This window comes from Labrus bergylta, chromosome 7, assembly GCF_963930695.1.
Source record: "Labrus bergylta chromosome 7, fLabBer1.1, whole genome shotgun sequence".
Lineage (NCBI taxonomy): Eukaryota > Metazoa > Chordata > Actinopteri > Labriformes > Labridae > Labrus > Labrus bergylta.
The window spans coordinates 30136429-30161157 of record NC_089201.1 but is presented as its reverse complement, the minus strand read 5'-3'; the positions used below and the strand labels follow the sequence as shown (position 1 = coordinate 30161157).

At 38.8% G+C, this 24729-nt stretch overlaps 3 protein-coding genes across 8 annotated transcripts in view; 2 read left to right on the top strand and 1 right to left on the bottom strand.

The window, feature by feature from the left end:
* The window catches only part of LOC109999933 (serine/threonine-protein kinase WNK1-like), a 28949-nt gene extending 25923 nt beyond the window's left edge, over window positions 1-3026 (top strand). For all 4 annotated transcript variants that reach the window (XM_065957353.1, XM_029281439.2, XM_065957355.1 and 1 more), the window contains one exon: window positions 34-3026. In XM_065957353.1, the coding sequence (XP_065813425.1) occupies window positions 34-426 (393 nt within the window). In that variant the 3' untranslated portion in view covers window positions 427-3026. The remainder of the gene's footprint in view (window positions 1-33) is intronic.
* rad52 (RAD52 homolog, DNA repair protein) lies at window positions 2423-11175 on the bottom strand. 3 transcript variants are annotated; one of them, XM_065957369.1, is made up of 12 exons: window positions 10881-11175; window positions 7964-8029; window positions 6793-6894; window positions 5969-6062; window positions 5821-5888; window positions 5597-5715; window positions 5405-5480; window positions 5089-5315; window positions 4824-5014; window positions 3962-4042; window positions 3635-3850; window positions 2423-3553 (listed from the first exon to the last, which is right to left on the bottom strand). In XM_065957369.1, the coding sequence occupies exons 2-12, from the start codon at window positions 8012-8014 to the stop codon at window positions 3492-3494; spliced, it is 1287 nt and encodes a 428-aa protein (XP_065813441.1). In that variant the 5' UTR covers window positions 8015-8029; window positions 10881-11175; the 3' UTR covers window positions 2423-3491. The 3 variants fall into 3 exon arrangements, with proteins under 3 accessions (XP_065813441.1, XP_029137269.2, XP_020510771.2); XM_029281436.2 differs by lacking the exon at window positions 10881-11175 and adding an exon at window positions 8139-10308; XM_020655115.3 differs by lacking the exon at window positions 10881-11175 and adding an exon at window positions 8254-10308.
* Window positions 10455-24729, top strand: prr5a (proline rich 5a (renal)). The gene is made up of 11 exons (XM_020655114.3): window positions 10455-10698; window positions 12271-12413; window positions 17394-17519; window positions 17612-17692; window positions 19404-19452; window positions 19580-19637; window positions 20266-20357; window positions 20462-20602; window positions 22243-22378; window positions 22470-22748; window positions 22849-24729. Exons 1-11 carry the CDS (start codon window positions 10606-10608, stop codon window positions 23136-23138), a joined length of 1488 nt encoding a protein of 495 aa, XP_020510770.2. The 5' UTR covers window positions 10455-10605; the 3' UTR covers window positions 23139-24729.

Below are 24729 nucleotides of genomic sequence, written 5' to 3'. Positions count from 1 at the left end.
TAAGTAACACTTTTATCTCTTCTCTGTTTTTAGATAATCCCTCCTGCAAACATGGGCCGCAAATTCTCCGCTCCAGGGTACCTCTGCCCAACTCTTCCCACACCTTCCAACACGACATCCACCACCAGCAGCACTTCTCACCACCAGAATCCGGCCAACCCCGCTGTCGCTGTGGGGCCTCGTAAAGGCTCTTTGGGCCCTGTATCCCAGAGCTTTGGATACACCTCGACCCCTTACAGCGGCTCTCAGTGGGCAGGACCCACAAGCACAGGCCAAGTCAGCATGCATAACCCCCCGCAGCCACTGACGCAGTACCAGCCGCCCACGACGGCCCCGGTGTCCATGCACCAAAGCTACCACATCGGAGCCACACCAGCCCCTCAGAAATCAGTCGCCCCAGGAGGGTCCAACTTGAGGCCGACATAGCCCCAGTCTGAGCCCTGGTCCAGGCTTGAGATGAAGGACCACACAGGGCAGACAGTCACGGACAAGAACCACTAGCTATTAGCTGGTTAAATGGCTGTGCATTTTTATTTTAAATTCAATTTTTATTATTATTTTTTTTTGTTTTTTTGTGATAAAGCTGACCTGTGTGGTTCAAAGTTCTCTCAAGTGCAGAGCAAGTTCTGTCTGGCTATCGGAGGGAAGAGTGCAATACACTTCCACAGCACAAGAGTGTCACACCTAGCCTGCCATTAGCTGTGGAACGGAGCTGTGACGAGTCAGTTGGTTAGTGTCCAATCCTTAAGGCGGAACCACCAACAGCCAAAGACGAGCAGATGTTGCAATGTCCGCATTACCCTTGAAGAGAGGGGGAAAGGTAGGATGGGATTCTGGTTCAAAGCCTGGACTGAAGGCTGTTGAACCAAATCGCCACAAACAAACACAACTCAACACTTATCCTGTGTGTGTGTGTGTGTGTGACTTTGGATCGAAGGTTGAAGTTGTTTCAGAAAGCGTGTGGGGGGGGGAGTCTCAGATGGAAAAGTGAAAGTTTGACAAGTGGAGCTAGAAGAAGGACACAGTAAGTCAGGCAGGAGTGTCATGGAAGGAGTTGCAGTATGAAACCATCCCAGTGGCTACCTATTAAGTAAAATGCAATAATGGCAAAGAGTAGAAATGTTGTCCCTTGTAACTGTGGCCTTAAATCCCCCAAACACATTGAAACATATTGTACATAGATATTTCTCCACTGGGTCATGAGTCCATGATCAGCATATTTATGTTCCTGTGAGTCTGGTGTCTTTGTATCCATACAGCTTTATTATATTTCTGTTTTTTTTTTCATGTCAGATGTGGAAGTCAGTGCATCAGCCACATTAAAAAAAAAGAAAACATTTTTCCTGGTGTTGACCACCATACTATGAAACTTGAGAGGCGATGCTGCTAGTCTGGGTAGAGGGGTGTTTGCAGGGTGTTTTTTCTTTTTCTTTAATGCTAGAATGAAATCCCACTTTTGACACACCTTCACTCAGTGAGGTTTAACATCCACTCATATCATTCAACATAGAATAGTTTTGGTTTATTGCAATATTAGCTTCCCACTTGTCCACGTCTTTGACACAGACGCTGCACACAGACGACCAGGTTGTCAAGTGATTTCATGTCGCCGTTAGATCTCGCCGCTCATGACGTCCAGCTTTCCGAGGTGTCTGGGGTTCTCTCTGTGGTCTGTTTTTTTTGTATGCGTATATTTAATAAAACAAATGTTCTTTATGGACCTGTATTCAGCCATCAGATTTTGATGTTGTTTCACTGTAATTATTATTAAAAGGTTGTTAAACAACATGTAGTTAAAGGAATATAAAAAGTGCAATTGCAGGGTTTGTTGTTATTGGCATCCTTCTTACCACGCGGGAGTAAATCCTGCTGTTAATTAAGCTCTTCTATGACTGCCCTGCCCCCCCTTCTTTCTTTTTCTATTTAATTGTACATATGTTAATGTGAGTATATGCTTTCATGTAACGCTCAGTCACCAGTGTATGCTTTGTGATGACCCACTCTGCACGCACATGCACTCAAACCTGTAAACATGAGGAACACTTTAGTGCCTTGCATCCTCACTAATGACAAGTTCCAGATTTCATTTAGTCCCGCATCTGTGACTGTACCGCAGAGAAAAGAAAAGCTACTTCTCCTACTTAAAAAAAACAAAAACCTGTACACAACGTAAACACAAATGATCACACGGCCAGCTCAAGCGATGTAACGCTGAACCATCTGACACCACACAGGACGCTGAACAAAGAGCACACTGAGGAATGTGGAAACTGTTTTCTTTTACTCACGACGGTTACATTTGTGTAATAATCCGAGCTGTATAGTTTCAGCTCATGCGTACATGGATTTGGCTGACATTCGTTTTGTGGATTTATCATTAAACTGTTTAATAGAAGCACTTGTTCAGGCAGCGAGTGAGATGTAAAAAAAAAAAAAAAAGGATAGAAAATTGTCTCGACTTCACAAGAGTGCCATGCTGTCATTGTGACTCTTCTGCCAAGTAGTTAAACTTCTCTAGAGAAAAAATAAGTTACTGCAATGCAGAATATGCAATGTTTAAAGTTGTTATGGGACAGGGGAGAAGGGAAACATTTGCATGCTGATGAGGGTTGTTACTGACTTCAGTGTTTTTGATATTGGACTATTAGAAATCTTTTTTTTTTAATCTTTGCTTTTTTTGAGTCATCACAAAGTGTTTGTTCTGTTCTGCTGCCATTCAACATTATCACAGGCACAACTTCAATATCAGACTTATCTGCATGCCGGCGTCACTGATGTTTAAAAATTACAAACTGAAAAACCACAACTCACAACTGGACACTGTACAGCACAAGCTCAATAAAGCTTCTGGTCCTCGTGTTATTATTCAGTAAATACACAGTACTGACACACACTAATAGTATCTGTTGAACTCTTTATTTCTGATCCCTCCTTACTGATTTCCTGTGATTCTGTGTCTGTTTTGTGTACGTTTTTCACATTGTACAAAATGTAAAAACAAATAAAAAGAAATATCATTTAAAACACTTAGCTTGCTTGTTTTTGTCTTTTAAAAACTAAATGATTTTCTATGGTCAACCTGAATTTATTCTTACTTTTTAATCAATTTAATGGCTTAAAATACTAAATACTTCCTTCAGGGATCAGATGTGTGGTTATAATTCTGGAGTTTAGATCGAGTGTGCCACGTACAGACACGGACTAGTGTGTTTTTTGTTTTTTTTTACAAAACCAGATAACATTTCTCCAAAAAAAAAAATGGCATAAAAGCAAGACATTTCAAAAATGAATGTAATAAACAAATAAATATCAAAAGAAATTTAAAATAAATAGGCTGACTTGTACCTTCTTTCTGCTCCTTTTCATCCAAAATTTGAGATGTTATGTTTGTTTTTCTTAACTTTATTGTTTTTTTTTGAATGAAATAAAATTTACAAATAAAATAAAATAAAAATACATTGTGTTAAATTGTAGAACAGCGTCATTAAACCTCAGGTTTCAAGTCTGCGTTTCTTCATGTGTTGTCCTTCTCTGTAAGGACTCGACACTTCACCTGTAAGCAGAAAAAAAGTAGACGGTAATCACAGATGTCAGCCAACAGAATGTTAACAGTGACTCTTAAAAAAACCCTCACCTGGTCTGGACTGATAATGAGTTGTGTTCTGAGCCGTGTTGTACGATGGAGCTCCATCTGGAGGCCTGCCCGGCGCCCTCTGAGGGGTCTTACTGCGTGTCTGCATCTGGTGATTCCCAGGCGTGCTGGGCCTGAGCGCTTTGGAGGGGGGGCTGCCTGCTGGGACGCCCAGCTCCTCAATCCCATCCAGAGTGAAATCCCAGAGCTCAGGGTCATCTGCACAGAGACAAACAGGTCACACTGAGGGGATGCTGGCTGCAAAATAAAGACATGCACGTTTCCTTACACCCCCCTCCCCTCCCCTCAGCACATTGAGGGTTTAGGTACCTGCTAAATACTGATCCCTGCTGCTGGGCTGCCTGTGTCCCACAGAGCTGATGTCAGTGAAGGCAGGGGCTCCTTCATGCCCTGGAGGAATGGAGACCACTATTTAAATCAACTCTGGAGAAAGACATGTGTATACACCGCATAGTTACAATCAGAGGTACTCTTCAAACAGAAGTCTTAACAAGACGAGTTATCGTTTTATTATCTGTAAGACTCCATAACCAGAGCCACTCTTTATGTCACATTCTATATCGATATGTTTCTGTCATTGCAGATAGAAGAGGGCACCTGCTGTTCTCCAGGTAAACATTATTATGCAGTGAAACTAATAATAATTTAAGATAAGTTAGAACTGTATTTATCCCTGAGGGAATTCTTGTGCCGAGTTGTATGACAGTACATCATTAGCAGTAGTATTGACAGTTCAGACTCAGAAAATTCCCAGCTCTAGGTAGAGACCACACTGATAAACAACCAACACTGTAAAAAAGGTATTGCTTGGTAAAACTTTTTTTTTTTTTTCAAAGAACTGTCCAGTGAGTTTTATTTGAATCTGTGACCTCTGCTAAAGATCTTTGTCATATAACACACTCTCACCTTTTTTTTATTTTTTTATTGTATTTATTATTTTTATTAATGAATTATTATTGATTGATATGTAAATGTGTATAGGTTTGTGTGGATATATGTATGTACGAAACTGGGAACATGTGTGGGGGCGGGGGGAACTTGTAGGCAGGCTTGGGAATAGCTTCTGAATAATTTATGTTTAGAGTTTTTCCTTGTATTTTTTCTTTCCATTGCCTGTTTCTGTTTTAAATTTAAAAAAAAAACCTTCAATTAAAAAAAATGAAACTCTCACCTTCACTGGATCCTGTTCCAATAGCAACCTCTATGTCCTCAGACTTGGTTTTATCCGGATTCTGCTGCATCCTCTTGGCCTCCATCTCTCTCCTGAACTTTTGCTGAAGCTGCTGCTGTCGAAGCTTTCTCAGCTGTTTTGGGTCTGAGTGACCTGCAGACTCAACGACTTCCTCAGACTCTGTGAGGGGTCTTGAAAAAGGAAAACATTTGGATTAAACAGAGATGAAGAAGTTTCTGGACAAATAGAAACTAGACCTTGTTACCTGGCGATGATGTTCTCGCTCTCCTGGTCTCCCGCGGGGCCCGCGGCGTTCGGGGTGCGCACTTCTGAATAGTTCTGGTTCAGGCGTCTGGGCTCCAGTGGGATTCTGCCCGGACCCGCCGCAGATAAAAGCTTTTCTTCACAGACCAGACTGGAGAGGCGGGCCTTCTCCACTGAAGGCTCCCCCTCACAGCGCTTAGTCCGGGCCGGGTCCAGAGGAGGAGGAGGCTTTGTGCAAAGAATTGACATTGATTTTAAATCCTGAGAATTTTTCATTGATTATAAAAAAATCACAAAATGTAGTCACTGAGTCTGACCTGTTTGGGGATTTTGTTAATGGCTACAAGGTACTCCTTATTCAGAATGCAGTTTCCTAAGGCATTTCCGAAGCATCTTAACACAGACACACATGAATAAATTTGATTTTAGCACAAGACTTGTTCCTCTCTTCATTTGACAAAGTATTTTTTTTTTGTTGTTTTAGATATAAAAAAAGAAATTTCCAGTACTTCAGTGCTCTCTTCATGCCATCGGTCACTGCTTCTTTTCTAGCTTTTTCTAGCGACAGAGCTTTAGACTTCAGACCTTCACTGACTCCGTACCCTACGTCCTCATGAAACGACCCGTCCTGCACAAAGAGTACACACACAAATCAATGTAATAATCTAGATCTTAAAGTATATTCAGTCAACATCATGCAACGTAATTGCTGAAAGTACAAACAATACACAACCTTCAGCTGCACTTTGATAAACGCACTGACTCCAACGTAGAACTTTCCGTTGATGAGGTCGACAAAGTCTGTCAGATATAAAATAATTGTGTTAGTCGGACTGTGTGACAGTAAGTTAGACTCTAACGAGAAGCTCCGTAAGTCGTACCGACATTCTGCTGAGAGATGGAGTGAGACCATCCGTTGTATCCAAACATCTCATTAGCCAGGCTGATCACACGATGTCCCTCAACATAGCACACCTGCAGGAGTTCAAACATGTGCAGATAAAGGAGGGAGAGCAGGCAAATTTACTCAACAGATAAAAAAGAACCTTATTGTTACAACTTGAGAAAAATATACCTCTTTAAAGGCTTTATATGTGATGTTTTTATCCAGCAGATGTCGCCCTTGAGCACCAGCATGAAACCAAAACAACTCGCGCTACACTGTTGTGTTAGCATGCTAATGCTAGCGATCTTTATTATGCTGGTATCTTCACACTGCATGTAAATTTACCTGAAATGAGCGTGATCTAGAAACACAGTTAAGCAGTGAGTACAGTATGTTATTCTTCTTTTCTCTAGTCCCTCAATTAAACAACTTTTATACACGAGGGGAGGAGTCAGCCGGCCATCCCGGCGATGTAAACAAAGTGAAGATAGGACTCTGAAAACTCTGAAAACATCACAGACAGTGGGACTCGGGTGTTACACCCATTGTAGACAGTCATGACTCACAGAGTTATTTTCAGAGGAGAAACTTGATTTCTACATTTAAGTGTGAAAAATCACATAGAAAGACTTTAAGGAAATGTAAAGAAACAAAGAAGTAGTGATAGAAATCAATCGTGCACTTTTAATAATAATAATGAAAAGCCAGTTTAAAAGAAACATCAAACTTTGATTGTAACATTTCCAAACAGTTGACTTGCGACCGGCTCCACACACAGCGGTGCAGAAAACAAAGGCAGAGACACAAACAAAGACTTGCCTTCTGTCCTCCTCCTGCCATTCTGGTACTGATGTACTCCGGCCCCAGCTTCTGCTGCAGAGCATTGTGCACCGCCTGGTACTCCTCAGCTGTGTAGGAACCCTGAGAGACACAGGCCAGTTAGGAAAAACAAACCATCATTGATCTTTCAGTAACAACCAAATGCTGCCAAACTGTCTTCTGCTGTAACACGGACAATAGATTTTTAAGGTGATTTTGCATCTGTTATTCCTCCAGCTTTAACATTCCCATATGGTCTCTCGTTTTTCAGCAGCAAATTAAAATGGACTACATAAGTATTGTGTTACAAATAAAATAAAAAATCCAAACCTAAAATGCTTGGCAGTTAATATTGAATACCAGAATATTGAGATTTTTAAACATAGTCTTAAAACTCATTTATTCAGTCTGGCTTTTATATAGTTCTTTATATCAATTCAAATCTTAACATTACTGTATTGTCTTTTTTATCCTACTACAATTTTAAATATTTTCCTCTTGTGTATTAATTTTAATATCTTGTTGCTTTTATGTGTCGTATTTTATTTTAATTTATTTTTATACATATTTTTTAATTCTTATTGGTGTGCATTAGTCTCTCAATGATTTTATAAACTACTTTTAGTCAATAACTTTTCTGCACTCTTTTTAAGCACTTTGAACTGCAATTTAATTTGTCTGAAAGGTGCTATATAAATAAAGTTTGATTGATTGATTGATTAAATCCCTTATTATGATTACGTGCAACCAAGTGCACCAAAATCCAAGAGCTGTCAGAAGTTTTCAATCAAACACACAGTAAAAGCAAATAATTAAAAATATTGATAAATATAATAGAATACATAATAATGATAAACCAGTTTGTAACAATGTTGAATGTGTCAAATTCCAGGCAGAGTGAAGTTTTCTTATAATGATGGACAACATGTTGTTGCAGGTAAACAGGTTTGTTTACTCTCCCAGAGATAGAAAACAGATGTGATATCAGATGATATTAAACCTTAAAGCTGGTTTCTGCATTTATTTCATTTCACTTTATTCCAGTTCAGTTGTTAAGAGCACAAACATTGGAAATAATCCAGGGGTAAGTTATGAGTACAGTTATAAATCAAACACATGGTGAAGGTGCAGCTGACTTGATTTTGCATCATGTTGTGACGTCATGACCAACCTGTCCGAAGCCCTTCGGAGCAGAGCTGCTCCTCTCTGTGTTACTGGACATGACTGCAGAGCTCTCCTAAAGACATTAACATAAACAAACAGATGGACACAGGTTACTTCTGCTTCAGCTCTCACAACTCACCAAAACTCTTTTTAATGATCGTTTAAACCTCTAACTCACTGACCTGCCTCAGAGGTGAAGCGAGCTGTTTTACCGGTTACATTAACCTAAATTACAATAACATTAACCATGACTAAAAGCCGCGTTAGTTAGCCCGAGCATATTTACACAAAACTCACCGGACAAACTACTCCAAAAGTGATTTATTTGCTGAAAAAGCAAGTCGGAAAACAGAGTATTTGCATCATTTTAGCTCAACAGGAAGAACTTCCGAACTTCCCGCTCGGACCACAGGAGGAGGAGTCTAATGCCGCCTTCCCGGCCCGTCGGAAAAAAGAGTTGTAAGTAAAATGTCGGGATAGAGAAAGTGTTTTCTTACGTAACGATTTTCTTTGTTATTCACCATGATGTAGGTATGTCGTAAATGCTATGGTTGTAAATTGGTGTGATTATGTTTTGTTGATGCGATTTCGCGATTATTTGTTGTTATTGCATTTTTCAACATGATAAGCTAGCCAATAACTCGATAAAAAACTGGCTACCTCTGAACTGTTTAATTCAGGACTACGTAACAAATGCTTTAAAAATATCGTGTGAATATAAAGTCAAATTAAATAATAATAAATTAAAAAATACAAATTTTATCCTCCATTCTGTAGTTTTACTAAGAAAAAAGCAATGATTTATCAAGGTGAAGTTTGCTGTAGGATAGTTTACCTAACTATGGCGGATTGACTCACTATTGAGGCATTTTAATTAATTTATTGGCTAAATAATAAATGCTTACTTGCCTTATAGGCAAATAATGTGTGTACACATTAAAACGAAATTCTTCTCCTATAAGCCAATTGTTTTCTTGAGCACTTATTTTAATGATTAATGTGAAGAAAAAAATAGCTTTTTTAAATGAATTAGGATACTTTAAAATAAAGACCAAAAAGAATACAGCAGGAGGATATTTATCCAGAGTTCCTGCATGCCGGAGGCAAACTGGAGTCATCTCTAAATCTGTGTTCAAGGGAGATTCAATCAAGATTTTATGTAACAAATATAGCCAATTCTTCTTTCTTTTAAATGACTGTAAATTCGTTTCCCTAAATGTAAATTTCCAGTGTTGTTTTTGTTATTTAGGTTTACGAAAAATACATTCTAATGTTTATAAATACATTTAAAAAAAGATGTAGGCCTAGGTAGGCTACAGCTGATGTTTCATGACTATTGTTCATTTTTAATTTAAAATATTTTCCTTTGTTTCAAATGTATAGTCTAGTCTTGGGTAAAATGTCTAAGAGAAAATGTCCCGAATCGGAGGTTAGAGTTGGCTATCTTTTGTTTATCTTTTTTTGGGTGAAACAGTGTAAATGTTGATTTGATTAAAACACAAGAATACAATATGTATGTAAGCTAAATGGCATATTTCATGTTTGGTTTGCAAACATAGGCTATAGCCTAATATTCACACAACCATATTGCCCAGTCTATTTCTCATAAAGAGGCTAATGCACAGCGTGCCTCTGTTAAAACCAGTTTAGTTTATCACGAGAGTCAGTTATTGAGGCTAAATCACGACTCGTGGAAAAAAGGGGGATTATCTGCAAAATGCCCGCTGACAGATGGTAGGAGACCCACTGTGTTAAACGGCATAGATTGGGGTCAGTGCCGGATGATGGCATGCGTTTATTATATCCCACTATGTTTCTGCAGCCACATGCACGAGGGCAAAGCAACGTGGCACATTTTCTTTTCTTCTACCAATGCTTTAACTCAGGGATGGGCAACTTTGGTCACAGCAAGGGGCCACATTCATTTCATTCTCACTGCCAGGGGGCCAAATTGTAGGATACAAAAACGATTACAGTCAATTATGTCTCAAATTTAACTCAACATATACCAGTGATCATATATTATTATGGACATATTTCAGGTTTTCATGATTTCATGGCAGATTTTGTCATGTTTTCTTCATGTTTCCAAATTAATTGTTATGTTAAAATTGACCTGAGGGCCACTTTAAGGGTTGATGGGGGCCGCATGTGGCCCTTGGGCCGCCAGTTGTCCACCCCTGCTTTAACTGCACACCTGAAGGTACTGCTGTGCTATATAGCCTGGTAAGAGAATTCAGTAGGTTAAAGCTCTGGCTCTATATGCGGATGTTTGTTTTATAAAAGGCCTACATTAATCTGTTCCATAGCCTTCATTTTAACACCTCATGAATACAGAGAAATAGATCCGGGCATGCCCAGTGCAGGCCATAACTCGTGCTTTAACTTAGATCTCAGTAATTCCCCTCTTTTGCATACAGCTCTTAACTACAATGCGCGTTCACGTTCCTCTCATGGCCGCGCTCAGGTTTTTTTGCTTTGCATCTCGTCAAAACAAAGCGAGCACACACAGCGCTGCATGCTTCATGAATGAGTCCCCTTCCACCACCACACCACCACCGCAGGTCGGACCCCTCATCCGCCGCCTGCACCCTGATGCCCGTGTGGGTGCGCAGCCGGGCGGGGGAACAGTAGTGGAGCCAGCCGTTCATGAACTCGGACATATACACACACATCCGAACAGAAGAAGGGCCTACTACATGCCCGATTCATCCCTCCAGAAGCAACACAGGATACGGCACGGTGAGTGCAGGGTGGGCGGGCAGAGGCGCATGACATATACGGCAACTTTGTGGGGCCATTATGATCCAGGTTTTTCCTCCAAAGCTGGACTTCGTGATGCATCTCCGAGAGAGCCACGTTGATTACAATGTCTTATTGTCGCGTCTACACAGGTAGAAAAAAATAGAAAAAGCTCCACGTACGCACGACTGGTTGGTTGTACATTCCTCCCTGTAGGACAAACGTGTACTGTTGACCGCATGTCTGCTTGATTGTCTATCTTATTAAACATGTGGCTTAACTGCGGGTTATCAAGAGGCCAACATAAGCAATAAAGACTAATAATAAAAAGGAAAGTGGCTCCATCGATCCGACTGTAGTCGCCCTTAAGAGACAAGGAGGAGGGGTGAACAAAAGCAGAAGTGCACAGACTAGCGTGGCATGGCATGACGGGTAGACTGTAGTCTGTGTGTGTGTGTTTCTGACTGTAATGGAAGCAGATCAACCCCCCTGAAAACACACCGGTCACACATGTTATCAATGGCAGTGGGGGGGGGGGGGGGGGGTCATGTTGTGTCTTTTGTCTGAGGAGTGACAGCCCAGACTGTTGTTCTCCCCTCCGACCAGGGGATGGTGCTTTACTATGTACAGTATGTTTCTATGGGAAGGAGACACCCAAACCCACTACAACACTGTAATGAAACACTCCACCATGACTCCCTGCGTGGCTTTTTACTGGAAGAACACTCACACTGTACATGTTCACACACGCATTTCCCCATTTGGTGTCTGATGGTTCACACTTGATTGCAAAACACTGTGTGCACATTGTGTTGAAATAACAGTCATTGACAGGAGGAGGAAACACATTTTTTTACACTCTTATAAGGAGGTTGCACATGTTTGACTTGTTTTCCTTTTAGTGCTGATTTGATCTAAATTTGTCTGTTTAATATTTATTTCAGTCATTTCGTCTTCATAGCACACAAGTCTTTAGAACAGATGTTTATTGCCATTTGCACAGGTACAGGACAGTACAGGTACATTGGAATTTCTGTGCGTTTCTCCCTGAGTCAGCATCTACAAAAAAGTTAAAATTATGTATAAAATAGAATAGCATTATAAGAAAAAAAGAGTAGAAAAGTACAAAAAAATAAACTGTACAGAAGTTATACACTGTATTAAAGCAAAGATATAATACAAAATAACGAAGGGGAACATGTACAATGAGATGAAAATATAAATATGTTTTCTTGTCTCTACTTTCTACATCTCTTATTGCACCTGAGGTTATTGCACACATATTTTTCACATTATATAATTAAACTGTTTTGTTTTTAAGGTTAATATTGCACACTTGTATTGCACTGTGAGGTGGTCAGCTGTCCATTTAGTCTGTGAGGTGTGGGGTGAAGTACTGTAGTGCTATAAGTCTCACAGCAGCAGCTTGAGCTGTTCTTCACTGATGCCTCACCTTTATGTTTGCTATCTGTGTAATCACCTTTGTTTTTGTGCCTTCGATGATCTTTCTACCTCCAGTCAAATCCTCATAAACCATTCCTCTATACTCCCCCATCCTCATTATGTTTTCAGATGCTTGATGGACTCCGGCGGAGGCATGGCTCCCGGCCCTCCTCGAGACCCTCCTCCCGCCCCCTGTCCCTCAATTTCAGCACCTTCTCGGCACCTCCCCCGAGCCCAGACATGGACACCGCCAGCGAGCATCCAATCAGGAGGTAAAGGCTCACTTCCCTCGGGATTCAAATTTCACAACATATAAGCATCCTGGAAAATGCATGAAACATTAATGAGGGTTCATAAAAAATCCCACCAGCTCTCCTCCCAGAGGTTTTCAATTAGCTGTTACTGTTGCCCAAACAGTAATGACTCCTGGTGGGATGTTTTATTCACTAATTTCCTTACGTGTTTATATGTCATCAGTTTGTATACTTGCTTTATATTTGCTATTAGCAGAGTTTCTGGACTGTGTGGGTTTTCAAATCATAATTTCTAATTTTTTGAAATATATTTTTGAAGGTAAGAATTCATTAAAAGTCAAAAATCAGTCATATGGTCCTGAGTTGTAGCGAGTATTTTAAAAAGCCACGTGTCTTAGCGGTGGCATTGTATTCCAACAAACTGACACCGGGCTGTAAACAATGGACAACATTAGCTGAATGCATATCCTCTGTATGTTTGCAGGCAAGTAAGAGAAGAGCATGAACAGAGATGCAAACACATATCTATGGTATTAAGAACAATAGTTTAGATCAGAATGACTACACTCTCATATTCTTACAGTAAATATGAAGCTACCACTAGAAACATGTTAGCTTAGCATAAACATTGTAAACAAGGGTTACAGCTTCATCAAAAGATCACTCACATTATTATAATAAAAGACTTTATTTGGTATCACAGACACATTATTTAAGTGTATTAGCAAGCATGCTAGTTCTCAACACCTGTGCACATGAGGCTTTTGAAAGGAAAACATTTAAGATGGGAAGAAAAGCGATAAAACAGGAAATCAATAAGGAGAGAATGAATAAATAGACAAATAATAATAATATAATAATCTTGCTTTACAAGGACAGCAAACATAAAAACAGGCATGTCATAGAATAATAAACAAGGCAAGATTAATGAATAAAAATTACTTTAAAATATAAAATCCCTTTTAAAAGAACTGTAAAATACATACAATTATTTATAAGTCTTTCTATGTGATTTTTCACACTTAAATGTAGAAATCAATTATATCCTCTGAAAATAACTCTGTGAGTCATGACTGTCTACAATGGGTGTAACACCCGAGTCCCACTGTCTGTGATGTTTTCAGAGTTTTCAGAGTCCTATCTTCACTTTGTTTACATCGCCCGGACGGCCGGCTGACTCCTCCCCTCGTGTATAAAAGTTGTTTAATTGAGGGACTAGAGAAAAGAAGAATAACATACTGTACTCACTGCTTAACTGTGTTTCTAGATCACGCTCATTTCAGGTAAATTTACATGCAGTGTGAAGATACCAGCATAATAAAGATCGCTAGCATTAGCATGCTAACACAACAATGCAGCGCAAGTTGTTTTGGTTTCATGTTGCATTTAAAGCCTTTAAAGGAATTCTAAAAAGTGAAAATAGTAACAATTTAAAATCAACAAAAATCAGGAAAGGCTTGCCAGAAAAAGTGTGTCTTAAGAAGGGACTTAAAAAGAGATGACTGATTCTGCCGACCTGATCTCCTGCAGGTCGTTCCAGAGTCTTGGAGTCCTCATGGGAAATGTTCTATCCCCTTTTTGTTTTTAATTTTGCATTTGGAACCACCAGGAGACCTCTGCCCGAGGATCTCAATGTGCACGTGGGTTTTTAAGGTAGTAAAAGGTCTGATAAAGCAAAGGCAACATGATCAAACAATAAACCAGTCAGAAGCTGTTCATGTTAGCACGGTTGTTTTGATTTTAGCCATTGTTTGAGTCCTCTGTTAAAAGCGTTTCTGTTGCTCTCTAATTTTATGCCAGTGGGCAGAGAGCTCCAAAGTGTTGCCCCCTTTGCAGAGAAAGCAGACTGGCCAAAAGATGTCTTTGTACAAATTACCTTCCATTAAAACATACACAAACATATTACAGTTTTGTTTTGTGTCATTCTTGCTTTAAAGGCTTTATATATCGCTGCATTGTTGTGTTAGCATGCTAATGTTAGCGATCTTTATTATGCTGGTATCTTCACACTGCATGTAAATTTACCTGAAATGAGCGTGATCTAGAAACACAGTTAAGCAGTGAGTACAGTATGTTATTCTTCTTTTCTCTAGTCCCTCAATTAAACAACTTTTATACACGAGGGGAGGAGTCAGCCGGCCGTCCAGGCGATGTAAACAAAGTGAAGATAGGACTCTGAAAACTCTGAAAACATGACAGACAGTGGGACTCGGGTGTTACACCCATTGTAGACAGTCATGACTCACAGAGTTATTTTCAGAGGATATTTTTATTTTATTTATTATTTTATTATTTATTTATTTATTTATTTGTTAGGGACCGTGCATATTAATGAACAGCTGTAACAATTACAGCTGTAAAAATGCCAGATTATAGCAGAAGTGCTAGTTTCCATCTGTTGTCCCTAGGACAACAACAATACTTGATTTATATTACATTTAAGTGTGAAAAATCACATATTACGCCTTTAAAGTTCATTTTCCAGTAATACGTTTGTTTATTATTGTTTGGACTATATGATTTGCTAGAGTATAGCAGATAATATATTTATGTTTATCTTGGGAATATTGATGAATAAAAATAGAGACAGGCAGTGAGGTGTATTGTTATTTGTTTATTTTGGATCCCCATTAGCTTTAGCATAGCGAGAAGCTATTCTTCCTGGGGTCCGCAGTTTATATTGTGACAATACATTTTACAAATTCATATTATATACTGTATTATTCTTTTCACACTTCACAAACATTCCACAACTTTTCTTCAATAACTAAAAATAATAGACATGTTGAACATGTGTACCAAACGGACTGAATGCATAAAACATTGTCATGTCGTCACTCTAGAGTGGTTAAGGAATAAGTAAGTTTAAGAACATAAGATTGAAAAGGAAGACACAAGATAATCACTACACTTGCAAAGGTTTGAGTATAAATGCCACATCTTTTGGTTTTATGGGCGTTAGGTCTTTGCTTGAAGACATTTCTTTACTAGGGGGAATAACATCCAAAAGTCAATATAAATAGTCCAGCACATGATCCAATTATTATTCCCTTGTAAAGAGCCATGTTGGCTGTTTAATATTTCATCCTCAGCTCGTGTAGTAAACTGCTGTCTGTAACTTATTGAAGTGTATTAGGAGTGGTCAAATCTTCTCATCTAACACTCAGAGAGAAAGTAAATATGCTTTTATTTTCTTCAAGTGACACAACTGTTCTGTAACTCCCTAACAATCATTTTTCTAACAGTGTTTGGTCTGGCTTTTCAACTCGTGCTGTGCAATCAGACATGGTTCAAATTCAAGTTTTTTGTTACATTTTAATGGAAATCCAAAGCTTACAAATGTTTGAAAACAATGTCAGAAGAGTAAGCAGAAGACCTGTCCCCCCCCCTCCCCAGACTTTAAAGTATTTAACCCTCATGCATCACTATGGACATTTTTGTCCATTTGGTCAGATTTTACTTCTTCATCTGGCCATCATTTTGTCTGTGTTAGTGCATATGGCACCATTCTTGTAAGAAAGACTCTCTCTTGACACATTTTGGAATGCACATTTTAGTTTTTTTAATAAATCAATAGAACACTGAGAAACATGTTTACTACCCTCTTAAGTCACTTTGGACGAAAATGTCCACTTCCAAAAAACTGATATAAAAATAGAACAGATTGATATTTTTTTCTGCATAAATCTCTTAAACAACTCCAGCCCTGCTCAAAACTACCAAACATTCAATCATTTATAGGAATTTAACCCTTTAAATGCCAGTTTGATTACTTGATGTCACTGTTGTTGTTTATGAAAATAAACCACAAAAATTAGTTATTTTCCATATAACATATATTTGGTGGCTGGGGGATTTTTTTAAAAATCAGTCTTGGATATGTCAAAGATTATCCAAAATATTGAATTTGATGCATTTCTGTGTAGCATCAGATTTAAAATGTAGTTCCCTGTTTGGACATTGGAGGGCGAAAATGTCCAATTTACAAAAACTGCTTTAAAAATAGAACAGATTGATATTTTTTTCTACTTTTTTTTGCATAAATCTCTTAAACAACTTCAGCCCTGCTCAAAACTGTCAAATATTGAATAATTATCAGGGATTTAACCCTTTAAATGCCAGAATCATGTAATCAAACTGGCATTTAAAGAGTTAAATTCCTAAAAAATATTGAATGTTTGGTAGTTTTGAGCAGGGCTGAAGTTGTTTAAGAGATGTATGTAGAAAAAAGTAGAAAGAAATATCAATCTGTTCTATTTTTATAGAAGTTTTTTGTAAGTGGACATTTTTGTCCTTAGTGACTTAAGAGAGTAGTAAATTTGTTGCCTGAAGGTTAAGTTGTGATAAAAGACAATAAACTCGAAATTTGAGGACTCAAATATCATAATCATTGAGATCCTTTTTTTTTTTTTTTTTTACTTTTGTTTGTCCTCCACCAGCTGTGTGGAGAGCAGGAAACATTCTTCACTGTCCCGTATTGTTTCTCTGTTTCCTATCCCTGTTGTTGTCAACAAGCTGGAGGACTTCCTATTCCACCTCCTCTCCGTACAGTTAGAAGCACAACAAAGAGCCGACTACTTTAATCTGCTCATTCTGCAGTTCTGTGGCATCTGTGCTCTGCATAGATAATTGTTTGCATCAATGGCGGTATTGTCCTGAAGTGGAGGCAGAGTGGGAAGGAAGAATCTGCTCTCATCAGTCCATGTGCGATTGTTTTCTCCTGTTTTCGAGACCTGGGCCACCTCTCGCCTTGGCTCCACCTTTCCTGCTCTTAACAGCCTGCCCCCTCTCTCTGTATGCATCAGTCTGTCCTACTTCTCTCATCCTCTGCTGCTCTTTGTGTTGCCATTGTGCGTACATCTCTTTTAGACTCGCACTGCTTCTGTTCTCCTCGTCCCTCCGGCTACTTCCTCATGTTTCATCTCTGTGTCACAGCCTGACCTTCTTTATCTCTCCTGTCCGGTACTAAGTGCATACTTCCTGTTTCTTCCTCATGAGGACCCTGCACCGGCTGAAGTTGATGAGCTCTCCCAGCCTCAGCGAGCTGGGGAAAAGTGAGAAAAGTTCACCGGAAGACAGAGGGGAGAAGCAGAAGAGGGCGGGAGCCAACGCCACCTGGAACAGGTACACACAACACAATCCAGATTCAAACGCAGCGGCTTAAATACACATGATCAAAAACAGCAGATGAGTTTGTGATGTTTTTTTTGCCACAGCATCCACAATGCTGTCATAGCTGTCTTCCAGAAGAAAGGTTTGGCAGATAATGAACTCTACGCACTCAATGAAGGTGTCCGGTAGGTTTTAGAAACAGCTACAAACAGTCAAACAGCAGAGAGAGAAAAAGCTTGTTTTCAGTCTGTTGCTGTCATTTTGAGCTATAATTAGCATAATTACTGTCTGTCCTGTGTTTGCTGACTGAACATTTTTCTTGTGAATTAGTTTGTTTGTGTGTGAGATGTACGACTGTGGGCCCGGGGAGTCATGTGGTCCTTTCAGATATCTCATTATCTGCTCAAACCAGACCCATCACTTCTATCACACCAGCCGCCATTACCGCCCAGTAAATGAATTTCCATGTTCAGAGAAGCCGTGAGGAGGCTGACACACACATCGTCAGTTATTCTCAAGAAACTGGCTGCATCCGAATTGCCAAGTACCTACTCAATCTGTCAGTAGACAGTACCTACTATTCAGTAGGCAGATATTTGTTCCTACTTCGTTTGATTCATTCAGTAGGGAAGTGGCATCATTTGGGTTTCCCGAACCGGCCGCATTCACCTGTTTCTTTTTTTGTTTATCTTTATTCAAGAATAATGTTCATACAGTCAGGTAAACAAAACAATATCACAATGTAAATCAAGTAAAAGACAGATTAAATAACTAAATAACATACAGTACATAAAGAAAAGATCAAATGAAAGACAGAAATATACAGAATATAAAATAAACCAGTAAAGACGCATTTAAATAGTGAAATCATTATTTTAAAGTCTTTCTATGTGATGTTTCACACTTAAATATAATATAAATCAAGTATCTCCTCTGAAAATAACTCTGTGAGTCATGACTGTCTACAATGGGTGTAACACCCGAGTCCCACTGTCTGTGATGTTTTCAGAGTTTTCAGAGTCCTATCTTCACTTTGTTTACATCGCCAGGACGGCCGGCTGACTCCTCCCCTCGTGTATAAAAGTTGTTTAATTGAGGGACTAGAGAAAAGAAGAATAACATACTGTACTCACTGCTTAACTGTGTTTCTAGATCACGCTCATTTCAGGTAAATTTACATGCAGTGTGAAGATACCAGCATAATAAAGATCACTAGCATTAGCATGCTAACACAACAATGCAGCGCAAGTTGTTTTGGTTTCATGCTGGTGCTCAAGGGCGACATCTGCTGGATCAAAAAATCACATATAAAGCCTTTAAGTAGAGGGAGAAAGGTTTTATAATAATGCAGACATTTATTATATTTTCTGTTGTTAATTTAAAGTAGTGGTTTCAGTCGGGACTTTAACTCTAGATTAAAAATTGATTAAATTAATCAACGCTCGTTTGTTTTGATTTGGAGGCAGACACGAAGTGACGATTTACCTTTAATTTCGCACTGCATTGTGGGTGTTAAAATACAATTCATTTCCTGAAAGGATGCATCAGAGCCATACTGCATGAAACCAGGAAGTTAGTATCCATACTGAAATGTTCAGTATACTGAAACTCCCTTCTGAAAAGTACGCACTGCCTACTGAACTGTGGCTTTTCAGAAACGGCCAGTGTGACTCATAATGCAGGAACACATGGTGCTTAGTAGATTAACATACTGTATATGTTTTGGTTGTATTTAATGAAACTACAGATTCACATTGTATATGGGTTTAACAATGAGGCTGTGAACTCATATCCAAACAGAAAGGAGGAAACAACTAACATTGGTTGGAAACTGTCAACATTAATATTACTGGCACTGTTTCTGAGACCTGAACGCACCTTTTCTTTTTTCTTCAGGCATCTGCTGAAGACTGAGGTCGGGTCCTTCTTCACAGAATACCTTCAGGTACAGATTTTCCTAGAGCTGGGATCAGAGTATGTCAGAGTGACCTCTTACTATGGGTCACAGTGTTGTTGTTCTTGTTGTTTTACTTGATAACAATTAGTTGCTCTTCTCTTTTGATAATTCTCAGAACCAGTTGCTGACAAAGGGCATGGTCATCCTCCGGGACAAAATAAGATTCTACGAAGGTATGACTGATTTGATCAACCTTAAAGACTTTATATGTGATTTTTTGATCCAGCAGATGTCGCCCTTGAGCACCAGCATGAAACCAAAACAACTCGCGCTGCATTGTTGTGTTAGCATGCTAATGCTAGCGATCTTTATTATGCTGGTATCTTCACACTGCATGTAAATTTACCTGAAATGAGCGTGATCTAGAAACACAGTTAAGCAGTGAGTACAGTATGTTATTCTTCTTTTCTCTAGTCCCTCAATTAAACAACTTTTATACACGAGGGGAGGAGTCAGCCGGCCGTCCAGGCGATGTAAACAAAGTGAAGATAGGACTCTGAAAACTCTGAAAACATCACAGACAGTGGGACTCGGGTGTTACACCCATTGTAGACAGTCATGACTCACAGAGTTATTTTCAGAGGAGATACTTGATTTCTACATTTAAGTGTGAAAAATCACATTTAAAGACTTTAATGACACAATACAATACCATCGTATACAATCGTAAACGATACTGTTCTATAATACACCATACCATAATATAATATAATTTACCATACCTTATTTTCCTTTATCTGGTCTGTGTGTCAGTGAATGAAGCTTTAATGAGTTTTGTTTGTTACTGTGTGATTGATGCAGGTCAGAAGTTGCTGGACTCTCTGGCAGAGACCTGGGACTTCTTCTTCTGCGACGTCCTCTCCATGCTGCAGGCCATCTTCCATCCAGTCCAGGTACAGAACTACCCCTCAGAGTGGCCTGCTTTGTAAACAAACATTCATTGAAGGATGGTTGCTAAATCTCATTTCCGCTCTGTGTCCCTGATTGATGACTTCAGGGTAAGGAGCCGTCTGTCAGACAGCTCGCTCTGCTTCACTTCAGGAACACCATCGTCCTGAGTGTGAAGTTAGAGGACGCTCTGTCTCGAGCTCGAGCCCGCATACCCCCCTCTGTTACACAGATGCTGCTTATTCTACAGGTAGGCAACTCAACACATTGTTTCTGTTGGAGCGATTTCATTGTTGTTAGAATTAGTTTTGGTATTTAGTTTACTAATATTTGGGTGTTGTTGTTTATTTAATTATTCTACATGTTTTCTTTATTTAGAAAAGATTTTGGGTAATGTTTTCTTTTGTTATTTGTTTAGTAAATTTAGTTTTGCATTAGTATTTTTGTTAGGTATTTGGGTAACACTGTGGGCACCAGAGGTTATTTAAGTAAGAGGCAGGTGGAGGACCAGCATGCACCTGGGTCGGCCTATGAGAGGCAGCAGGAGCCACGATTTTCTTTGTTCTTTTGTTTGCTTTCTTTTGAACCAAAAACCGCAGATCTCTTGCATGGACGTTGGATTTCTTTTGACTGCGTACATCACATCTCCCATGGTGCATCAGTGGTCATTTGAATATGTTTGATATTAGTTTATTTAGATTTTTTTTTGTTTTTGGACAAATAGCCACTACAGTTTCCTTCATCAGTTGTCACTTCTTCTTTCTTCTCCTCTCTAAATCATGTTTTAGACTTTTACACAGGGAAGTTTGTGACTGCTGTTAGACGTTTATCAGAGGTGGTGAAAACACTTTATAGACACGAGACTTAATGTCACAAAAAGCTCAGATTATAAATAAAACATTTGAATTTGTAGTCAGTAAAGCAAACAGTTTTCTATTATCAAGTGTCCTCTCTTTTTATCTTCTTCATGGACTATTTTTCAATTGCAAGTCAAAGATTCTTTTTCTTTTTAAATACTTTATTGCAGGCTGTTTTACTACATTACAAGATGTCATATTTCATCAAATATTTTCTTCATCCTGGTACATTTTAAAATATAATTTTATAAACATGCAAGAATACATACAACATGAATTAAAAGAAAATATAAAGAAAAATCCAAAGAAAAGGCACGAAGAAAAAAAAGATAATTACATTAAGTCAAAGGTTCTTGATGTTAATAATATACTTTATATAATGTTCTTTTAAAATAACAAGTTTACAAAGCACCTTATTAACAAAGACAAACTACTGTGAGCTCAGGAAACAAGAGTTTGATGCAATTAGAAAAACTGAATCAACATAATTGTTTGTTTTTATTTTTAATGGAAAAGGAAGTGTTGGAAGTGTTTCAGATTCCAAAGTGACATTTTATGTGACTTCATTTTATTCCCTGTTATTTTCTTCTTTTGATAATAATAATAACAATAATAATAATAATAAACTTTATTTGTATAGCACCTTTCATAAAAGTATTGCAGCTCAAAGTGCTTTACAGCAGAACAAGACATAAAAAGAGCATCACATAATAAAATAACACAAAATAAAATTAATTAAAAAAGTAAATGGCATTAAATATTTGAAATTTGCATTAAAAAGGCATAAAATAGTATAAAATAGCAGTGATTGTAATTTCTTCTTTTTAATTATCCCCTAGTTATTCAATTGATATTACACAGAAAAAGACCACCTGAAAACTGTCAGAAGAAATTGATTGAAAAATATATATATATTATTTTGATTATTTTTCTATTCATCAAATTTGTCCTTGATTATTTTAGTTCTGGTCTTGATTTCTTCTGTACCAATGAAAAACAATGCATCAGCCTGTAAATCACTCTCTCTCTTCAGGGTGTCCACGAGTCCCGCGGTGTGAACGAGGAGTACCTGAGGCTCGAGTCTTTGGTTCAGAAGGTGGTCTCGCCTTACCTGGGCACTCATGGGCTTTACTCTGAAGACGGTGCTGAGGCCAACTGCTGTGTCTTGGGTGAGACAGTGTGGGGCAAATAAATGTAAAAAATCAGAGTTATAATAGTGTGTTTTTAAAGAAACATGTAACCTTTTCCTGTCGTCTTCAGAGAAGTGTTTGCCGTGGGGATGGCCAAAGTCTGCAGATCAACCGTCGAAGAACCCCGTGGTACGATCGAAGAGCTATAACATCCCTCTGCTGCTGACGCCGGTGGCCGAGTACGACCCCGATGCCGGCTCGGTGGGCAGTGGAGGAATTAGGCGCCACTCAGCCTGTGAGATCATATCGTGCCTGGAGGAGCAGGGACTGGCCTACGCTGAACTGGCCTCGGGATCTGAACTGTCTGGCCCCTCCTCCAACCGGCTGTGTGTGGCCTCTCACTTCAATGGTATGGCACAGATTAAACTGTCAGATGGAGGTTATTATAACAAAATACAAAAGTGGTATTGTAATGATCCATGATAATCCAGAGACCTTTCTCTTCACAGGGATCCTACAAGCAGGATCGAGCGGCCTGAACCTGCCTCTCTCCTCTTCGTCCATCCTTCCCCTGCGTTCCTCAGGAGCTCTGCATGGCACAGAGGCTACCACAACAATGACTGATCTCAGCATGGGAGCATCCTCCACGCCGCCCAGTGAATCATCCAGCCCAGAAACCATAATTGGACAAGTGCTGGAGTCTGCAGACTCCGACTCCGACGGGATATTTATTGATTTTCCTCCTCACTCCTCGGAGGCTCTCGGGTACAGCCACGAGAGCAGACAGAGCACTGTGTAGCTGTGGTTTGCCTTTTTAGGAATGCACCCGCAGTGTGTGGGTAATCTGTGATTATTACACATTGAACAAAGCTTAATTTCATTAAAGGGGGTACCATCTTCGTTTCTTGCTGTAGTAAAAATGACTTTACAAAACGAATCCATTCCAAAGTGCTTTCAACAGCAAATGAAAACCTCTCAAGCCTTTTGTTCAACAAAATACAAAACCAATCACAGATCAACTTTTTTTTCAAGTTATGAAAGGACTTCAACGTTTCACCAGGTTTTCATCTGGAGGACACCTTATTTCTGGCATTAGCTTTTTAACCTGAGCTTTCAAAATGTCAGCCTAACAAGCAACATGAGGTTCCTACGGGATAAGTCTTCAGATATTCCACTTTTTTATTGACAGAGAAATCCCATAAAAAAAAGACCAAAATCAGTAGACATTTCAACCCATAAGTATCTGGCCTGTAGCCAGATCCTGATTCCTTTCTGCTTCAGAAACTACTGAAAACACAACAGTGATTTTTGTGTCAAATAGAAATTGGTGACAGAAATAGTGTTACACTTTTTACTCCTGTTTAAGTAATATACTTGAAACTACATAACCCATCTGTTAAAAGAACTTATTCAGCTATTTCATATTTGAAATAATAAATTTGTGATACAATTTTAAGCAGATTTTCAGTCGGTCCAATTTAGTCAATGGTCAATAATTCTGCTTTTACCATAAAGGATTACAATTCACTTTATGGTAAAGGCATATTATTGACCATCGACTAAATTGGACCGACTGAAAATCTGCTTAAAATTGTATCGCAAATTTATTATTTCAAATATGAAATAGCTAAATAAATTCTTGCAGATTAAATAATCCTTAACCTAACGTTAAAATCAAGCCGGATCAACCACAATAGGAGTTATGAGGTTTTCACAGAGCATCGGTGTCTCACCTCTATTGAGGATATGGATGTTATAAATAACATTTTTATGGAAAATAAAACAAACTTTACATATTTGACACGGAATTGTTTTACGCGTATGAATTTGAAACTTTACATCTGATTTGTATTTTCTGTTTGCGCTTCGTTGCCTCTCATGAGCAACACAGTAACGGGGTTTTGCTCTCACTTTTGTACGACATATTCTGAACATGTGGACTTGTATTTTGTTTTCTTTGCCAGCGGCAATCATGGGTCTAATTTAAAATCTTGCAGCAAACATTAGTGTGACAGCATTTGCTTTTTTGCATTATCTGGATACAGCCGGAGTTTGAGGAGAATTCTAATGTTAATTGTTTACATTCGACTAAGACATGACCATTTTGGATGAATGTCGTCTCACACACTGTATTTTGCACCACCACTACCTTGTACATAAAAGTGCATTGTTGTTTTTTTTAGGACAGCTAGATAGTGTAAAGTGAGCTTTAACCTTTAAATGAATTAAGATTTTATTAAGGGCTTTTTCACTCGATCTTTTTCAAATAATGTTTTACCTCAAGCGTTTTGTACTTGACTTTTTTTTGACAATCTATGATGTCTATGGAGTTGTACTTTGTATTAATTTGTTATACTAGCCCAGTAAAAATTAAATACATTTGAACTGTA